The sequence below is a fragment of the Orcinus orca genome, chromosome 1 (genome assembly GCF_937001465.1).
Source record: "Orcinus orca chromosome 1, mOrcOrc1.1, whole genome shotgun sequence".
Taxonomy (NCBI): domain Eukaryota; kingdom Metazoa; phylum Chordata; class Mammalia; order Artiodactyla; family Delphinidae; genus Orcinus; species Orcinus orca.
In genome coordinates this window covers 110,583,177-110,604,447 of record NC_064559.1, presented here as the reverse complement: position 1 = coordinate 110,604,447, position 21,271 = coordinate 110,583,177, and the positions used below count along the sequence as shown (strand labels likewise).

At 43.1% G+C, this 21,271-nt stretch overlaps 1 protein-coding gene across 9 annotated transcripts in view; it reads left to right on the top strand.

Moving 5' to 3' along the window:
• Positions 1-21,271, top strand: part of SLC22A15 (solute carrier family 22 member 15) — a 119,500-nt gene that overhangs the window by 8,154 nt on the left and 90,075 nt on the right. For all 9 annotated transcript variants that reach the window (XR_007477596.1, XR_007477598.1, XR_007477597.1 and 6 more), the window contains exon 2: positions 4,521-4,733. Coding sequence is in view for 4 of the 9 variants with exons in the window: in XM_049710349.1 (XP_049566306.1) it covers positions 4,521-4,733 (213 nt within the window). In the remaining 5 variants the exon portion in view is untranslated. The remainder of the gene's footprint in view (positions 1-4,520; positions 4,734-21,271) is intronic.

Below are 21,271 nucleotides of genomic sequence, written 5' to 3'. Positions count from 1 at the left end.
GAAGTGGGTAGGCCGTTTCAGGTGGAGAAACATAACATTGGAGAAAGTATAGAAGAGGGAATAACCTAGACCCTTGTTACGCGAAGTGTGGCCCAGACCATCAGCCTTGACCTCACCAGAGCTTGTTAGAAAAGCAGGATCTCAGGTCTCATCCCGGCCTGCAGAGTCACACTCTGAACGTTAAAATTGGGAGGTGCTGATAGATGCTATTTGGATGGTGCTGTGCGATTTACTGTGTGATGTTGGCTAAAGAAAAATCCCTTTGACCTTCAGATTAGGTTAGTTAGATATGAATGAACTAGATAAAGATGTACTGCCAGTGTCCAGTCTTACTGGAAGAAAACATGAAGTTTAGAAAGGTTTTGATTTGCTGGAAGTTTACTAGAGCTGGGATTCAGACTCAGGTGTACAGATCCCATATGCTTTTCACAGCACACAATGAAAAGTCCTGTTTGGGGAATTGAACAGGCTAGTACAGAAAGCCTGGATGCAGATAAGGTAGCCATCGGGTCATGTGGTAGATATCTGGGTGCTAGGACAGCTATCATTTATCCATTCGTATGTTTTGACCAGAAGAGTTTCACGAAGAATGTCTCAGGGAGACTGATCTGGTGGCATCATGTGGATAAATCAGAGTCAGGGAAGAAATGGGACTTAGAGGCATCTGTTATTCAGGGCGTAATTAAATTTTTTAAACACAAGAAATAGTATCAGTAAGTCACTCCACAGATATTTATTGAATACCCACTTAGTGCTGGGCCCTGGACATTGGGTGCTGCCTTCGTGATGCGGTCATACTCATGTAATGCTTTTGATTGAGTCAATTAGATAACTGAGTGATGACAACAATGAAATCATCTTTGATCCCTCCCCCCAACTTTTTCTCTGAAAAAAGCTCTGGCCCCAAAGTTAGGTGGCTCCCAGTCTCATCCTGGCTTTGCCATTAGTGTTTTACGTTCCCCTGAACGTTCATTTAATCACTCTGTGGCTCATCTTTCCCGCTTACAACATAAACATCATATTTACCATGACTTCACCAGCACAAGATATTGTGATGAGATAATTTATGGGAGACACTTTTGGTTTCCTGAGTATTATAAAGGCTTATAATGCTGTTAGTGTAAAATTACTTTTAAAGCATTCACTTTTGAAACTTTAAAAATTTCAATCCCCCAGTGCATCTTAGTCACTTTTCTAATTATAATTACATTGAAGGGGAAAAATCAGTCCCGCCATCTGTGGCACTCGTTCTCCTTCCCTGGAGGTAGCACTAGAGAAGATAATGATTTATTTGAGATGTTGTTGGTCCCACCCCGAAGGAGAATGGATGGTGGTTTCTCATTGTGGCTTTAAGACCCATCTGCTGATGGGTGCAATTCTCTAGACAAGGCTACGTAGTGAATGTGTGCACAGAGTCACAGCAGAGGGAAGAGAGGGAGAGTGTTTGTACTCTGGGGGAAGAAGCAAGATGAGAGCTACGTGACATTGTCGCAGACACAAACCGAGGAAAACCGCTCCATGTGCCTTGTATAGGTGGTGCATCCCCTGGACTAGCTCAGGGCTAAACCATCTTTGACTTCATAGGACCATGTGACCCATGTGTGTGGCTCTGGTGTAAAGTACCTAACAGTAATCTGTATGCAGAGTTTAAGCATCTCCTCTTTTACCTAATCCTCATGATGTCCCTTTCACCTTTCATAGTTAGCATGTATTATAGATGCCTGCCTGCTCTCTCTTTTACCTTTAGCAAAACCAGGCATGGCCATTTGTGTCAAAGACAGAAAGGCTGACGCCATGTTATGGAGGCTGGCACAGCAAGGAAGAGCTGCATGTTTCCGACCCCTCTGGTGACACAAAGCCATGGCCCTGTGTATTCTGTGAGGTCCGTGTGTGTGTGTGTGTGTGTGTGTGTGTGTGTGTGTGTGTGCTCACATGGGGTGGGTAATGGAAACATTGTGAGGGGTAGGAAGAGAGCAGAGAAAGTGAGAAAGGAGGAAAGTGCTTCTTCAACCTACTGACTGCTAAGGATAATACTGATTAATACAGATAATACTGATTAGCTAGGTTTCACTGCTCCCTGCGTTATAAATAAGGGTATATATCAGCACCACCTCTTTGTTTTTTAACTTTTTTTCTGCACATTGTAGTTTCTTCCAAGATTGGTAGCCTCCACAATGAAATACACCTCAGATTAGAGGACCCTTTGGAGCATTTCCTGTTTTACACAGAACATTGCTTATTCTAGAATAATACAGATAAAAATAAGATGCATTAACATATTTTCACCAAGCACTTAGAATGGTACCTGGCATATAGTTAGCATTAGAGAAGTGTTTGCTGTTATTATTAGTATTCTGTTATGGTCATTCATTCATCCATGGACTTGTTGAATGTGTGATATCATCTATCTAGGCCCCGAGTTATTTGCTTTGGGAGCCTAAAGGTGAATCAGACACAGATCCTGCCCTCAGAGAGGGTAGATTTCAATAGAAAAAATAAGACAAGCAGATACATATAGTGCAGTGAAGAAAATGATATGGGTTCTAAGAAAGGTCTAAATGGAACTTTTGGAGGTGAGCAGAAGCAGGAGAGGGCTTCTGGAGGGGTTGGAGGGAAGGCAAGGTGGTAGGAGGTGACAAGGAGGAGGGGGCATCTGAGTTACATCTTGGAGGATGGGAAAGGTTCAGACATTCACAGCAGAAGAAAGTGCTTTCTAGGTGAAGTGAATGGTACGAACAAAAGCAGAAAAGAGCACGCTTAGAGAAAAAAATATAACTAGTTAGGTTTGCCAGATTGAAGGCTGTGCGTTTACTGGAACATGTGTTTTGCATCATCTCCTGAGTTCCCTTTTCCCCATTTTTTGTTTTTCATTTCTTTACCCATGAATTAAATTTCAGCAGATTGTAATCAGGAAGGGCAGTTACTAAAATGGGTGCAAGTGGCTTTGTAATTATAGCTAAATGTGTAATCTACCTCTTCTTGTAATTATTAAGGTTTTCATTTTTGTAAGCTGGTTGCCTCCTGTCCTGAAAACTTCCTTAATAGTATGCAAATAGGGGCCAGGAAGCAATATAAACCGAGAAACGTGTTTTCCTTTGCGTTTTACCGTAAATCACACACGCAGACTGACCTGTGGCAGCTTTGTGCATCTCCAGAGGCCCACAGTCGTCCGACTCACAATAGATTGGGGCTGCCTTACAGCCTTGCAGCCTTGGCAGAGAGGGGAAAAATCACGTCTTGGGTTTTACATTAGCTGTTATGACACACACACGTCATGACTTCTTTTCTCTTTCCTTGTCAATAATTCCATCATCTACTTGTGATAAATTACTCTTCTTTTGGTGCTTTAGCTTATCCCCTTAACAGCTGAACATGGCCCTCCAGAAGGGTGTGGAAGGAGCTGGGAGTTCCCTGACAGTGGAGATAATGCTGTGGGCAGGTCTCTCCATCCTTTCATGCAGCAGTCAACTCGTCCATCCAGTGGGAGTGTTACCACATGCTGTACCGAAATCACATGCTTTGTGTTTTTTAAACACTTACTCTGTTTAAAGCTATTTTAAGACATTAAGTTCTAAGTTAATAGTGATAATTTTTTTTAATTAAAAAAATTTTTTGGAATAGCGATTGCTTCAAATAAGATTGTCTCACTATGGAACAGACTATTTCTGTGTTTTCCTAATAAATTTTAAGCTTGAAACAATCATCCAAGGAGAGTTATATGAATGGATCTATAGCATTAAAACGCTGTACAGGGCCCAACAGCTTGTAAACCCAATTGTGAATTGCCAGAAAGCCCAAAACAGTCAGTGACAAATGTCGTATGTGCTCAATAAATATTCCTTGAATGAATGAATGAAATAATTTTTTCTTTAGGGGGAAACTATGTTTAGACTAAACAATGATTACTACAGCTAAAGGTTATAAAGTGGGTACCTATCCCTGGGATTTTGAATTTTTTACATCTTATAAGTTGTATACTATACTTTAGTACCTACTCAAGTGCATATAATGCTTCCCTGATTTAATAGAGCATCTGTCCTCCCCGTGTATGTGCGTGTGTGTGTGTATACAAACACATACTTTTTTGGAAACATTTAACTATGCCACAACATGTTTTCTTGTTTAGATCGTGAATTCAAGACCAAGATACTCCTGGGCCCTGGTGACTGCTTATTTGAACTGAGGTGTAGTGGTCAGGAGAAAAGAGCTGGAATGTTAGTCTTCTAAATCAGAGCCAGTAATATCACCCCCTCCCCAACTCCCTGCCACTGCGGAACCATTTATGTGCCGTGTCCTCAGCATCAGATGTATCTCAAATGTAGAAGAAAACCCTCGGAGGAAGTAGAAGGTGCTTTACAGATGGGATTGCTGATGGCTCCGTTAGTAGTAGATCAGGAAGCTTCCTTTTGTTTTTTTCCTTTGTTTCTGAAGCGTCTCGTTTCTGTAGCTCCTACAGACATAAAAGCGAGACCTGCTCTTTCAAGGTTTGTGAGCTTACTAATTGTGTTTCCTCTTTTCAGCTCTATGTGGCCACGGAGGCCATCCTCATTGCGCTGGTCGGGGCCACACCGTCGTACCACTGGGACCTGGCGGAGCTCCTGCCGAACCAGAGCCACAGCAACCGGTCGGCTGGTGAGGACCAGGCGCTCGGGGCCTGGCTCCTGACGGCCAACGGCAGCGAGATGCACAAGCACGTGCACTTCAGCAGCAGTTTCACCTCCATCGCCTCCGAGGTAATGGCAGGAGCAGGGGACAGGCCCTTCTGACCACTGAATGAGCCCCCTGGAGCCATTGTTTGGTCTTGTTGATTTAAATCTCAGCTCACCTTCCAATCACTTTCTAGTAAATTTGAGAGTTAAAGGAGAATATCCTAGGGAAATACATTGTTCTTCCTTCTTACTGCAAATGGGAGAAGCATGAGTCCTACCAAACTAGTTATAGATGAAGTAAGACATAAACTCCAGAAGAGCCCCATTTTGATTAGAGTATCCTTTTAAAAAGTGAATTAGGGCTTCCCTGGTGGCGCAGTGGTTGAGAGTCCGCCTGCCGATGCAGGGGACGCGGGTTCGTGCCCTGGTCCGGGAGGATCCTACATGCCGCGGAGCGGCTGGGCCCGTGAGCCACGGCCCCTGAGCCTGCGCGTCCGGAGCCTGTGCTCCGCAACGGGAGAGGCCACAGCAGTGAGAGGCACGCGTACCGCAAAAAAAAAAAAAAGTGAATTAAAACTTTCATGTCTTTTTCTTTTTCTTTTTTTAAAAAATTAATTAATTTATTTATTCATTAATTTTTGGCTGCGTTGGGTTTTCGTTGCTGCATGCGGGCTTTCTCTAGTTGCCGCAAGTGGGGGCTACTCTTCATTGTGGGGGCTTCTCTTGCTGTGGATCACGGGTTCTAGGTGTGCGGGCTTCAGTAGTTGTGGCATGCAGGCTCAGTAGTTGTGGCTCACGGGCTCTAGATTGCAGGCTCAGTAGTTGTGGCGCACGGGCTTAGTTGCTCCGTGGTGTGTGGGATCTTCCCAGACCAGGGCTTGAACCTGTGTCCCCCGCATTAGCAGGGGGATTCTTAACCACTGGCCACCAGGGAAGTCCCCATGTCTTTTTCTTATATCCCCCAAAATTAACAAAGTAAAGAGAGGGAAATGTAATGGCTCATCTATAACATCCACAGTTGATGTTTAAGTCCAGTCCTGTGTGTAGACTGCATGGGGCACCTTGACTGTACAACATAAAATACAAATGGTACTGCCCAGTGTGGGCAGAAACCCTTACCTTCAAGGGGACTTTCCTGGCCAAGAAGGTTCTGGTAAGGAGAGCACCGTCTGGGCCAGCCTGAGTTATATAAGCTGAGGATAGATAGTCTGGTTAAGAGAAACCCTGGGATAAGAGGTGCAGGGCCCAAGCACAGCTGGAAAGCACAGGTCCTGGTTGTTAAAGTGTTGAAATACTGTGTGTCCTTTGCCTGCTCTCCACAAGCTATCCATTTGCACACTGACACCCTAGCCCAGTGGCATTTTCATGACAACAATCCAGTCCTGTCATCCCTCACCCAAAAACCTCCAGTGGTTCTCCCACCACACCCAGAAAACAGTGAAACCCTACATGTTACATTCAAAGCCCTTCACCCTCCCCAGCTTGGTCCTGGGTGTACTTTCCAGCCCCATTCTACACTTCTCTCTGCCTCCCCTGCTTCCCACATGTGCCCTGAGCCCTCAGCCCATACCTGTTACCTGCATCAGGATGGCCCCAAACACTCACCCTCGCCTCTGCCTGGTGAAATCCTAACCTACCCTCTACTGCTCACTTGACCATTACCTTCCCTGAGAAGTCTTTCCTGACCCACTCCCCAGAAGAAGTAAATACACTTTTGTTTCTGCTCCAGCAACAGTTTGTTTGCACTTATGTGACACACTGTAGTTTGTGGTTCAGCTCTATTTTTTTAAGTCCTTGAGGTCAGGAATCATATTTTGGTCGTCTTTGTATTTCCATGGCTTTCTGGCCACCACCACAATAACTACCATCACAAGTATCACCACTAGTCAGCTATAAAAATAATAAATAGCATTGTGGAATGATGACTATATGCCAGACATTGTAATATTTTACAGCCCTTATTTCATTTAATCCTCAAAATAATTTTATGAGGTAAGCATTATTTTCTGCATTTTATAGATGAAGAAATTGAGACTTCTTGAGGTCAGCTAATAAGGGCAGAGCTAGGATTTGAACCCAAATTTGTCTTAACTCAGAAGCCTATGCTCTTATTATTGTACTTTTTAGGGACCTATCCCATCTAAATTGGTATGCACATCTCTTAGTTCTTTTTTTTTTTTTTGCGGTACACGGGCCTCCCACTGCTGTGACCTCTCCCGTTGCAGAGCACAGGCTCCAGACGCGCAGGATCAGCGGCCATGGCTCACGGGCCCAGCCGCTTCGCGGCATGTGGGATCCTCCCGGACCGGGGCACGAACCTGTGTCACCTGCATCGGCAGGCGGACTCTCAACCACTGCGCCACCAGGGAAGCCCTCTTAGTTCTTTTTGATAGGTTAACAAAAGCCAAAGAACTTTAAAAGTTATTTTATTTGGAAATAATTTCAAACTGACAGAAATTTCAAGAATAGTTCAAAGAATACCCTTATATCCTTTAGTTTCATCTGTTGGTAGTATTTTTCCTCACTGGTGTTACTGTCCTTCTCAATTTTTTAAAGCCATCTGAAAGTTGCACATACTGCTGTTCTTTTATACCCAAATACTTCAGTGTGTATTTCCTAAAAATAAGAACATTCTCTTACATAAACACAGTACAATTATCAACTTCAAGAAATTTAACATCGATGCTGCAGTTTTATCAGATCTACTCTCCACACCCAGTTTTGCCACTTGACCCAGTAATGTCCTTGATAGCGGTGGTTTTCCCCTCTTGCATTGAATTCAGTTTAGGATCACACATTGCATATAGTTGTCGTGGCTTTTTAGTATCTTTTCACCTTCAGCCTTTCTGTTTCTTTTATGATATTATACTTTTGAAGAATGTATAATCTCTCCCTTTTTAAAAATAAGTGTTCTCCATTTTGGGTCTGTCTGATGATTCCTCATTCAGGTTATGCATCCACAGTCAGACTAGTACACAAGTAATGTTGTGTCCTTGGAGGATCACACAGGAGACACACAATATTCATCTGCCCTTTTTGGGTGATGTTAATTTGACCATCCAGGTATTGCCTGATTTCTCCCCTGTACAGTTTTTTTTTCTTTTCATTTCAAGAAATAAGTAATCTATGTGGAGTCGAGTCACTTTAAGATTATGCTAAATTACTGTTCCTTATCAGAAACCCCTCCCTCCAATTTAGCATCCTTTGATGATTTTTTCATAAACCAAGCTAGACTATGATGGTTACAAAATGATGAATTCTTAACTCTAGTGCTTCCTCTACATTTGCCAGTTGGGCTTTTTAATTTTAATTTAGGTATAATTGACATATAACATTATAGTAGTTTCAGTTGTACAACATAATGATTTGCTATTTCTATCACGAAAAAATCACCATAACAAGTCTAGTTAACATTCCTCACCATACGTGGTTACAAAATTTTTTTTTCCTTCTGATGAGAACTTTTAAGATCTATTCTCTTTGGAACTTTCAGATGTGCAATACAGTATTAACTGTGGTCACCTTGCTGTACATAACATCCCTGTGACTTATTTATTTTATAACTGGAAGTTTGTACCTTTTGACCCCCTTCACTCATTTCAGCTACCCCCTCACCTCTTGCCTCTGGCAACTACAGTCTGTTCTTTATATGTCAGAGCTTGGGTTCATTTTTTGTTTTTTGTCTTTTTAGATTTTGCTGTAAGCAACAGCCCTTTCTTCTTCCTTGTCCATCTGTCTGCCTGTCTGTCTCTATCTCTTCCTCTTCATCTCCCTCTTCTTTTCTCTCTCTCTCTCTCTCTCTCTCTCTCTCTTCATCTCTCTATCTCTCTGTCATTAGTATGTACTAGTGGATTCCTAGTCTTTTCAATTATTTATAATTTATTACAGCTTTTAATTATTTTGGTGCTCAAATTATCCCCAATTTACCAATGGGAACCTCTTCAAGCTGGCTCTTGTCTCCTTTTTTTATAATTAAAGTTTTTATTTTGAGATAATTGTAGATTTACATGCAGTTGCAAGAAATAATACAGTAAATTCTGTGAATGCTTTGCCCAGTTTTTCCCAATGGTAGCAGCTTGTAAAATCATAATATACTATCACAGCCAGGATAACGACATTGATACGGCTAAGACACAGAACATTTCCATCACCACAAGGATCTGTTACCATATATATTTATATATAGCCACACCCACTTTCCTCCCTCCCCAGCACTGTCTAATTTCCTTGGTAACCACTAATCTTTTCTCCTATACTTTAATTTCATCATTTCAAGAATATTATAAAAATGGAATCATACATGTAGCCTTTTGGGATCAGCACTTTTTTTTTCAGTCAGCATAATTCTCTACAGACTCATCTAGGTTTAATTATATTACTTTAGTTATACAATAAGTCTTATGTACAGGTAGATTGGTTCCTCTCACTTTATTCCTTTTCAAGATTGTTTTAGTTCCTTTGGCTTTTCATATAGAATTGGTGTTAGTCCTTTAAACATTTGGGAGAATTCTCCAATAAAATCATCTGGGTCTTTAGTTTTCTTTTTTGGGGGTTTTAAAATTATGAATTCAATTTCCTCAAAAGTTATAAGACTATTTAAATGAGCTCTATTGTGTTGTGAGTTGGGGCAGTTTGTGATTTTCAGAGAATTGGTCCATTTCATCTAAGTTTTCAAAAATATGTGTGTAGCGTTGTTCATTGTATTACTTTATTATCCTTTTGATGTCTGCAGAGTCTGAAATGATATCCCCTTTTATTACCTGATATTGGTGATTTGTGTCCTTTCATATTTAGTTACCCATCTGTCCTGATAGAGTTTTGTCAATTTTACGGTTCTTTTTAAAGAACCAACATTCTGTTTCATTGAACGATCAAGCATAATTTAGAAAACTCAAGAGGAGAAGGAAAGTCTGTTGTATTTACATTGTTCTTTCTTCCTTCCTGATATTCCAAAGTCCCTTCTTTTATGTTTTCTTTCTTTTTAGAGCACTTTCATTAGCCGTTGTTTTAGGGTAGTTCTGATGGCGACAAATTCTTTTAGTTTACCTTTATCTGAGAATATCCTGGTTTCCCCTTCATCTCTTGTTTTCACTAGTTATAAAATTCTTGGTTGACAGTTCTTTTCTTTCAGCATTTAAAAACTCCTGTGCTACTTCCTTCTGGCCTTTATGATTTGTGATGAAAAATATGGTATTTGAATTTTTTTTTCCCCTATAGGGAAGGTGTCATTTCTCTCTTGCTACTTTTAAGGTTTTTTCAGTCTTTAGTTTTTAAAAGTTAGATTGTGATGTTACTTGGCATGGATTTCTTCAGGTTTATCTTATTTGGAGTTTTCTGAGCTTCTTGGATCTTCAGGGTTATCTCTCTTAAATTGGGAGATACTCAGCTGTTATTTGTTCGTGTACTTTTTTTTTTTTTTTAGTACTTCCCTCTTTCTCCTTTCCCTCTAGAACTCCAGTGACAAAAATGTTAATTCTTTTGTTCCAGCCCCACAGATCCCTAAAGGTTTGTTCTTTTTTTTTTTTTCAGTCTATTTTATCTTTGTTTTCAGATTGGGTATTTCCTGTTGTTGTATTTTCAAGTTTACTGATTCTTTCCTCTATTCTGCTGTTGAATCCATTCATTGTATCTTTTAGTTTAAAATTTTCTATTTTGTTTTTTTTTATATTTCCTCTTTCTTTGCTGAGACTTTATCTTCGTTGAATCTTTTTATTTTGTCATCTATTTCAAGCATGTTTACAAGTGCTTATGATGGCAGCTCTAAGATCTTTGTCAGTTATTTCTATAATCTCTATCATCTCAGTGGTTGTCTTTTTTCATTCTACTTTGAGATTCTTCTAATTCTCGGTATGACAGATTATTTTTGTTTGAAACCTGAAGTTTGGGGGATTAGGCTAAGAGATACTGTGTCTTATTTAAGCCTTCTATTTTAGCTGGCTTTCTATGACACTGCTCTGGCACAGGAAGAAGGGAAGGGTGTTTCATTACTACCGGCAGTGAAATCCAGTCTCCCCACGTGGTCTCCACTGACACTGGTGGTGGTGGCGGTGGTGGTACTGGGGCAGAGGGAGGGGAGCTTTGGCAGGAATGAATGTGCTGGCTCCTACTTGTCTTTCGTGACACCACCTGGGTGGGGTGGGGTGGAGCGACTCATCACTGCCTGACCAGGCGGAAGCCTCGGTTCCCCACTTAGACTTTGCTGGTGTAGATGGGGTTGGAGCCCCAGTTGGTAGGTTTATTCGTTTATTTTTTGGGGGGTGGTAATTGGCCAGAATAAAGCAGTGATTCCCCAAAAGTCTTTTGTCTTGCTGGGCTGCCCCTCTCCTGGGCCTTTTGCTAGAGAGCAGACCTCACTGGGACTTCTTTTGTGTCTCCTCTTAGAATTTCTGAGTCTCTGGCTTCTCCAGTACCCAGTCTGGGTGTGTGAGGTAAAGGGAAACCCAGGGAACTCACCACTGCACCATTCCTTGAGTCCCAAGGTCCTTAGCTGGTTTTCTCTCCACCTTTCAGAGTTGTCTTAATGTTTATTTTATGTATAATGTCCAGGATTTTTAGTAGTACACAGTAGGGGAAACAAGGAAAAGTACATGCGAAAGAGTTCCTGGACCCAATTCCAACAAGCAGTTCTCGGATGCCAGCAGTATGTGCGAGAATTCAGCTCAATTCTGATACTATCTACCCAGAGACAGAATGGAATTCCACAGGTAAAGGGCTCAGCTCCACGAGACTGCCCTCTACTTCAGATGCCAGTCGCAAACACAGGTTACCGGTGCTTCTGACCATCTGACTATAAATCAGAAGTTCCCGTGACCTCCTCTTCAGGCTCAATTAATTTGCTAGAATGGATCACAGAACTCAGGAAAAAACCGTTTACTGACTAGATTACTGGTTTATTATGAAAGGATATTAAAGGATACGGAACGACAGCCAGATGAAGAGCTGCATAGGACAGAGCATGGGGAAACAGTGCAGAGCTTCCATGCTCTCTGAGCGCCACTCTCCCCAATCTCCACGTGTTCACCAGCCCAGAAGCTCTCCGAACACCCTCCATTTGGGTTTTTATGGAGGCTTCATTACATAGGCATGATTGATTAAATCATTGGCAGTTGGTGATTGGTTTAAATTCCAGCCCCTCTCCTCTCCCTAGAGTTTGGGGGGAGGGATGGGGGTTGAGAGTAAAAGATCTAACCCTCTAATCACATGGTTGGTTCCCCTGGGCAACCAGCCTCCACCCTTGGGTGGGACCCAAAGTCACATTCCCTGAAGCAGTTTTCAGGAACTAAGAACAAGAGACAATTAACCCATTGCTCTTAACCTAAGCTCAGGAATTCCAAGGGTTTTGGGAGCTGTGAGCCAGCAACTATGAATGGAAACCAAATATACATGACGGATATATCTGCATTTGGTCATCTGAATGACCAAATATATATTTCTGCTATAAATCACAGTATCACAGTATGTTTGCTCCTATGTTTAGCCTAATTTTTATATTCATGTTTACTCCGTCTTCCTGGAGCTGAAAGTCCTGTGTCCTTTTGATGTGTCCATCTTTTATTTTTTTAGTTTTTTTGAGCACTTCGAAAATTTTTGACGTAACAAAATAGTCCAGGTTTATCTTGCATCTCCCTGCTCCAACTGTGGGATTAGGTATTTCTCCAAAAAACCCTGGTTCTATTTATTGCCCCCATAGGATTTTGAAATGGGTGAGAGCCATCGGTCAGCTTTCCAACAAATCCATTAAACACATTATAATGAAAGTGGATCTCAAACCAAATTCTGCCACATGTATAAATGAACTTATTAACTTATTAACTCAATTCTTATTCTCAAGGAAGCTCAAAATAAACTATCTTGCAGGCTTTAGAAGTCTCAGCTCTGCTTTTATAGGTGTTCTGTACACTGCTTGTATGGCAGGTCGCTACAGGAAAACCCCAGTTTTCCATAGTCAGGGTACTATGGAAAATAGTACTTCCCATCAGCTTCAAGCACACGGAAACTTCCAGAGTTCATATTGGCTCAGGACCAAGGAGGGGTTTTAACCTAGGGCATCACCCCTATAGATAGAGTACAGAACACATTGGATTATCTCTAAAATTCATGGAAAGGTAGTGAGTGTCTCTAAAATATGTTGAGCTAATCTGTGTATCTTGAATGTCTTTAATTTCACTAGGGATAGCCTATGTTTTATATTCATCGTTGCTAGTCAACAGGCCACTATTTTAATCAAGAATAAGCAAAGCACCCATTGTTGATAGAGACAATGATTACAGAAGCCCTTGTAGTAGCTCCCTGTGAAGAATGGGCTTTCTGAAGGGAAGGCCAGCTGACCACCAGTGGACAATGCAACCTTAATGAGAATGCTCGTAGTACCAGGGTGAAAGCTTGACCTAACATTGATTCAGAATATCCCACTGAACGTGCTTAATACTTTAAAGTAAATTAGATAACATAGCAGCACTATGCTTCAGCATCACAGACACTCAACAAATTTCAGTAGAATTGAATTAAATGAATACTTAGGAAATCTGTGATTAGGAGCCCTTTTATGTTTATGTTGTTTTGTTTTTTTTTTTGCAGTACGCGGGCCTCTCACCATTGTGGCCTCTCCCGTTGCGGAGCACAGGCTCCGGACGCGCAGGCTCAGCGGCCATGGCTCATGGGCCCAGCCGCTCCGCGGCATGTGGGATCTTCCCGGACCGGGGCACAAACCCGTGTCCCCTGCATCGGCAGGTGGACTCTCAACCACTGTGCCACCAGGGAAGCCCAGGAGCCCTTTTAGATATCACTGGAGGGACACAATTCTTAGCAAATGTCATTGAGCAATGACTACTTGCCCAATGCCAGAGAAACCCTTAATACAGAGAAGGAGAGTGCTATCAGACCCTATGCTCTGGGATGGCAGGAATGGGCACCCTGGTCACCAGCTCCTCTGCTGTGCTGGTACCTGGGAGGCTCACCCTTAACACTGCTTGACTGGAGGCTGAATATGGAGGGAAGGGAGCCCTGAGGGCTACTACTTCCAGGACAAAGAGTTGGTAGATGCAGGAGAAATGGAATTAGATAGCTTCCCCAGCAAGTGCTGAAGGTCTGTAAGGCAGCTCAGAGAAAGAGGAGATAAAGGGCTAAGATGGCCCTTACCTGACCTACCCCATAGTAGCCTCAGGTCCCTCTTCTTATTACCACTGCGTGTGTCTGTGAGTGACTGTCCCTCCTGCAACCTGTCTTTGTCAGACTGTAACTCTGTGTCTGCCTGCCTGCTTTCCTTCCTTCCCTCCTCCTTTTCTCCCTCCTTGTTTCCTGTATCCCTCTGTCTCTGTCATTTCGTCTTTCTGAATCTGTTTCTCTCTATCCCTAGCTCTCTCCATCTCAGTTTCTGTCTCTCTGTATTTATCCCATTTCTTCATCTCTGCCTTTCTCTGTCTCACTGGCTGTCTCTGAATTGCCTTTCCGTCTCTTTCTCTGATGTTTCTGTCTCTGTCTCTCTGTGTATATCTCCATGTGTCTTTCTCTTTTACATTTTCTTCCCTGCCTTCTCTCCGTCTTCCTGGTTACTCGCCTGTCCTCTTTCTCATTCCCACCTATGTCGCTCCACTGAGATACATATACTTGCATATACAGTTATCCATATTGATTATACATATACCACTATAAATTTATATATACACGATACTTCCCCCCCACGGTATAGAAGCACACATTATGTTCCCATGCCATCAGAAGGTCAGACAGTTCTCCACCTCCGAGGTGTGTCTCAAGGCGCAAACATCCCCTGCGCAGAAAGTGACCTTCAGTCTCCAGCAGGTGCTCCAGAGCTATACGTGGGGGGTAGGGGGCCTGCCCAGCTGCCCAGCTGGTTGATATCAATGTGCCGCTCCATGGGATCTCCAGGGGATGTTCCATGGAGAGTCTGGGGGTCACGGTTTAGGGTGAATTCTCTTGGAGCATCCCAGATTCTCAACCGGCTGCTCCCAGCCTGTTTGGGTTCATGCTTGCAAGGGTGGCTGTGGCCTGTCTGCCCTGGTGATGGAGGAGCGCGGGTGGCATCGCTGGCTGCACAGTGGGACAGAAGTCCACAGTCCCCACAGGCTCCTCAGCTGCAACGAGACTGTTGCATACTTGGCAGAGAGTTTGTGGGTGAGATGATGAGTCTTGTAAGCGTTATTAGGTAGAGGCGCGTGAAGAGGCAGATAACCGTGACTACTTCCCAACGCCCTCTCGTGTGAGAGGCCCCCTCCCAGGGCCCTTCCACGTGTGCTGCTTATTTACTCCTGCCAGCAGCCCTACCCTGTAGATTAAACAACTGACATGTAGAGAATTTTTTAAATTGCCCTAAATCACATATTTAATAAGCCACTGACCTGGGACTCAATGGGCCAGCCCATATTCTTCCCATTACACCAGTGATTTTCAAACTCTTTTTATTTTCCTCTTAACAAACAGAAGCCTTTAGTTTTGAACGGCGCCTCAGTTGGCATTTCAGTATGAGAAGAGCTGGGCGCTGTGCTGCTATCACTGAAGAGGAACAGAGGCCAGGGCCCAGCACTCTGCCGCCAACAACCAGCCCTGCCAGCTGCGCGAGCCCTTCCGTGGGGAACAGGGCAAGAGCTGAGCTCTGCCTGGGAGGAGCGGATGGGAGCGTGGGTGCATGGATCGGTGAGAGTGAAGGTTAGCAGGGTGACTGTGGGTGATAGCACATGGTGCACACACGTTGGGTTGAAAGCTAAGCAAAGTAGATGCTCACCTCCCCCGGCTGCCAGTTGCCTGCTTGAAATTGCCTCTGACAGAGCGAATTCTAAGGGAGAAGGGCAAACAATCGTAATGTTTGTATCGCGGCTTGCAAATGAAAAATATATGCCTGTCCGGGTTCAGAGTAGCTGGGTGAGTTAGTGTCACGGTTGGTAAATGGAGGAGCGTGGCCACTGATTTCTGTGGCCTTTCTACAGTGGCATGTGACAGAGTCAGGGAGGGGGGCAGGGAGTCAGGCTATTTGTATCCAGCTCACAAGGATCCTGGCTAGCGGACCCACACAAACAAATCACACAAGTACTACAGAAGTAGTAACGATTCAGTTCAGCTTTCATAATTGTCAAGCCCAAATAAACTTACGCGTGTCCTGATCTACCCAAAAATAACAGAGAATCAAATAAAACAAGCAACAACTCCCATGCCCCTCAGTGGTTCGCCTGCATGTTCAGAACTCAGCAGCCTGCCGCCCTGGTGTTCATAGCATCACCACATCTCTTTGCATATGTCCACACAGACCCAGCGCGAGGCTTGTCTGCTTTGCATTTTCAGTGCAGAATCTCATGTCTTCCCTGAAGTCATTTTATTTCAAGGTACAAATAAAGTGTCCCCCCTGTGTGCCCTCACCTCCAGCGCTCAGAGTGTGTGAGTTCCACGCAGGTTCACACACTCCACTTCTACCTGGGACATCAGAGCCCTAGTCGGCTGGTGTTCCAAGTCCGGGAGTGGTTTGGCGCCGGTGGTATGGGTGGCGTCCAGGTTTCCTGCTGCCGCTACCAGAATGACAAGAGTTAGCAGGGAAACAGCAGCAGAGGGCAGAATAATGAGGTGATGATCGAGGGGCAGCGGTGCCAGGAGGGATGGCAGCGTCAGCCACTCTTCCGCCAGTGTCCTTGAGGAGCTGCTGCTCTCTCTACGCTCGCTCCCAGTCGTATTCCCCTTTACTATGGTGGAGTGCAGCCCCAGCCAAACCCTCCACTTTGTTGCTTAGCATTACTTTACTTTTGCTTACTGCTCTAGTTTTTCAATTGTTCCTTCAAATTTCCAAAGTGGTGATATTAAAAGCAGCACTCAAACTTTGCCAGTAAGTTGGTAAATATCGTTAGTATACAGTCTGTGTATGTAGATAACACATGTTTCATATTGAAATTATTCGGTATAAAATGAGAGTTAAAAAAAATTATAAAGTCTTGTTGACTTCTCATATTAAATTCCTGAAAATAAATATCAAGATAGAGTCTACAGAACTCTATAGTGTAAGGAGATTGTCTTAAAAATACACATTTGAAAACTCCTACCCTCTACCTTATTACATTCAGGTCAGGCCTCGCAGAAGTTATTCATGGAGGGTTTTGGGGAAGGGTGAATAAAAGGTTATGTAGATGTGATTAACTTGGTATTAATGCAAAAAAAAACCCCTCTAATCTATGAGTCTTGACGACTTTAAAATGAGCTAATAGCCATCGGGGTGAATTTATGTAGCAAATTGCTGTCTGCTGTATTCAGATTGTTCTCTGAGCTCTGACTCATTCAGAAAGCACCAAATATCATGGAGACACAATTATCATGCTCAATTCATGTTTGCAACCAAAAAGAGTAAGGTTGGAATCTTTAATATCATTGTGGATATTGAAGAACTGAAATTGACTGATGATTATCTTGAGATTAATATATTTTCCCCAAGCCATACCCTGGGGTCAAAAGACAGAGTATTAAAACTATTTGAAAAATTCACTGCAATAATTGCTTTAGGGGCTAATTTTTTTTAATGTCTTGCTTCCTTACGCCTGTACTACTGATTGTTATAGGCTGCACACTTCACCCATTAAGTGGTAATTCAGAGTGACAACTACATTGAAATGAAGCAAGTTAGTTAATCACCGTGAAACTGTTCCTGAACTACCCTGTCCAAGTACTCCCTAATCACAGGAGGCTTCTGACGTAGAAGGGAGATTTTCCTGTACGAAGCCGTAAATATTTTTATGGGACATAGGGAACAGCGGAGGGCTGAAGTTTGGCTGGAATTGTTACCAGAACCATTCAGAATTTTTCTCAGAACAGTTGTGCACCGGTTGTGCAGAGCCCTGGGGGATGCACTGCAGGGGTGTGGGGAAAGCTTACTGTCTGATCCAGTCCTGCAGCCTTGAAATACTGACACGCGGGGAGTCAGTCTGGTTCGGGCTCTGGTGCTGGTGATCTGACTTAGAGTTCATCAAAGCAGAACTTGGGGCGAAAAGGAGCTTGATCAATAACACGTGCCCAGTCTTCTTTGCCCATTTTCATTGGCCCACCGGTCAGCCCGCGGAAGCTGCTTTAGTCTTTTTTCTTTATGGTCAGGCAGGCTACACCCCTGAGTAGCCATGGGTTCTGTCCCCCCTTCCAGGGGAGGCTGAGTTGGGACTAGTGACTTCCTCTGGGCTCGTGAGTGAGTGTGTCTTTGGAAGAGACACAGCAGCCAGATGCGGGGCTTGGGTGCCCCTCTCCGACCTGCTAGAGCCACTGCCTGGCTTGCAGGCTCACTGATACTCTGTGTATCGTCTGTGGCAAAGTTCTTACCCCTGCGAGATCCCCGTGCTTCTAGTGGGGTATCTGTGGACCAGTGAAATTGCTTTCAGGGCCACACCGCTTCGATCACTCGGGCATTGGGCAGTAGATGTTTCAATGGCACAGAGTTTGCCTTTACAGCTTTTTCAGCCACGTTTACAGAAAACTGCCGTAGTTATGTTTCTCCTTATCTTTCTTTCTCATTAATGTAGGGCTAAAGATGAAACTGAAGTGTTCCGTTTGTCAGATTGGCTCTAGGAGGAAGGAAAACCCCTCAAATTCCAAATCTCCCTCACATTCCCTTTTACGAGAAAGCCATTCAGTGGCTCCCAGGAAAAGATGACGAGCTAGATAGTTTCCCAGGTGTATGTAAACTTACAACTTGATGCTTGAAGTCGTGACATTGAGATAGTGTATATGAAGATGCCTGTAAGACTCTAGCATTCACTCTTATTGCATAGATAGTTCGGCAAATATTTAATTAGTGCTGGCACTGCCAGGTAAGCACTTGGGATGTAAATATGCCCTTAGGAAACTCAGCATCATAGGGGAAGAGACAAGTAAACATATAATTCACCATACATCACAGCAGAAGCAAAAATAGGAGAGAAGGCAGAAAAGACAGAGTGGTCAGCCCTGCTCCCTGAGTCAGGCAGGGCTTCACAGGAGGAGGAAGGGTGAATAGGAGCTCATTAGGGGTTGAGGCGGGGTTGGGGACAGGCGTGGGGGGCAGGGGCACAGCCCACAGGAAGAGTAGTCAGTTTCTGTAGGGTAGCAGGCTTCTCGGAAAAAGTGGAGTGAGTAATGTTTGTTTTCCTTTGGGGAGTGGTGCCCTCCCTGGGCGGCTGCAAGGCATGGTCCTACATTATTCATGTGTGGCTAATGCAGAATCATTCACCTACTGATGGCCAAAGCAAGGAAGACGGGAAGGGCACAACCTCCTTGGGGGAGGGAAATGACCCACGCTTGAGAAACCTCAGGGGAAAGGGCTTTTATTTACCATGCACCTCCCCTTCCATTAGAGAGGTCTCTGGTTATAGCATGTTTCTCAACCCCTGTTCCGTGAAATGTCACCATACATTAGTGGGGGGGGCACGGCGGGGGGGAGGCAGAAATGGGCAGCTCAGGTCACAAGGGAAAACTGAAGCAGAGACAGACAAATTCATGACATTGACTGCCAATGAGAAGTTGCTCAGAGCAGAGGCTGGATGTGTGTCTAAGGGTCCTTCTTGCTCCAAAGAAGTCTTCCTAATATTCATGACCAACTTAAGAAACATCTCTTATAATCTGCGTTCTAGGCCAGTGGGGAAGGATAAGGCAGCGCAGGACTATTCAGCAGAGGAAAGAAAAGAAAGCAACCTGGGGATGGTTTGTTTGTGTCCATGTGGCTACACCCGGGTGTCAGATAGACAGTAAGTAAAGGATAAAAGTTCAATTAACACACCATTGTAAATCAATTATACTCCAATAAAGATGTTAAAAAAAAAAGTTCAATTAAAAGTTAGAAATTTTATTAAGTGTTTGTATTTAAAGCATACACTGTAGAACGAACTAAATCTACTCCAAAAAATGAGTAAATAAATAAACAAAACCAACTTGGAATTTGATTTTAAAATTAATTATTCACATCTCCTCATGCCCAGCCTTTTCCTTGTCATTTCCCAAGCACCCAGGCCATGGAACCTTCACTTCATATTTGACATGCCATCTTCCTTTTCTCTTTTCCCTCTCCTTTCTGCCTACCCCTGGTTCTGTTACCCTAAGCCATAAGGATCTTCTTATTTCTAGTATTTCTTCTAATGTTCATTTGATTTTTTCCATAGCTTCCTGAATGGAACACATGCTAAAAAATAGAAAGTTGGTTTTTTTTTTGTTTTTTGTTTTTTGTTTTTTTTGCGGTATGCGGGCCTCTCACTGTTGCGGCCTCTCCCGTTGCGGAGCATAGGCTCTGGACGCGCAGGCTCAGCGGCCATGGCTCACGGGCCCAGCCGCTCTGCGGCATGTGGGATCTTCCCGGAGCGGGGCACGAACCCGTGTCCCCTGCATTGGCAGGTGGACTCTCAACCACTGCGCCACCAGGGAAGCCCAAAAATAGAAAGTTTTTACCCAGCATATTGTAATTTCTGTGCTTGTGGTTTAACATGCTCAAATATACTGTTATATCACTAGTTAGCTCCAGAATTCTAAGACTTAACTAATTCAAACATATGGTGCTCAAAGAAGATTTTGAGGCAGATGTCTTGGTGTTAGGGCCAGAATCCACTGCTTGTGTGATTGTGTCTGAGCTGCAGTTTGTATCATCTATAAAATGGGAATAATAAATATCTATTTTAAAAGGTGGTTGTTTTGGATTAGAGGAGAATATTATATGAAAATTGGATGGTTATTAATTATTTGGTTCAAAGTGGCATACTCCCATTTGACATATCTCTTTTGAATTGAAATATAATTGACGTTCAACATTATGCTTGTTTCAGGTGTACAACATAATGATTCAATATTTTTAATATTGTGAAAAGACCGCAATAAGTCTAGCTTGCATCCCTCACCATACATAGTTACAAATTTTTTTTTCTTGTGATGAGCCCTTTTAAGATCTACTCTCCTACCAACTTTCAAATGTGCAATATGGTATTAACTATAGGCACCATGCTGTACATGGTCTCCCCATGGCTTACCTATTTTATAACTGGAAGTTTGAACTTTTTGACTACCTTCACCCATTTTGTGCCCCTTCCCCTGCCCCTCCCTGCAACCACCAGTTTGTTCTCTGTATCTGTGAGCTTTTTTTTCTTTTTTAGAGTCCACATATAAATGAGATCATACAGTATTTGTTTATCTTTCTCTGACTTACTTCGCTTAGCGTAATGCTCTCAAGTCCATTCATATTGTTGCACATATCAGAATTTCCTTCTTTCTCATAGCTGAATAATATTCACATGTATATATCACATTTTCTTTATCTACTTATCTATTGATGAATATGATGTTGTTTCCATATCTTGGCTATTGTAAATAATGCTGCAATGAATATGGGGGTGCGTATGTCTTTCCTAGTTAGTGTTTTTCTTTTCTTTGGATAAATACTCAGAACTGCTGGATCATATGGTAGTTCTATTTTTTAATTTTTTGAGGAACCACCATACTGTTCTCCACGGTGGTTGAACCAATTTATATTCCCACCGACAGTGCGCATGGGTTCCCTTTTCTCCACATCCTCACCAACCTTGTTTCTTATCTTTTTGATAATAGCCATTTTAGCAGGTATATCTCATTGTGGCTTTGATATGCATTTCCCTGATGATTAGTGATGTTGAGCACCTTTTCATGTACCT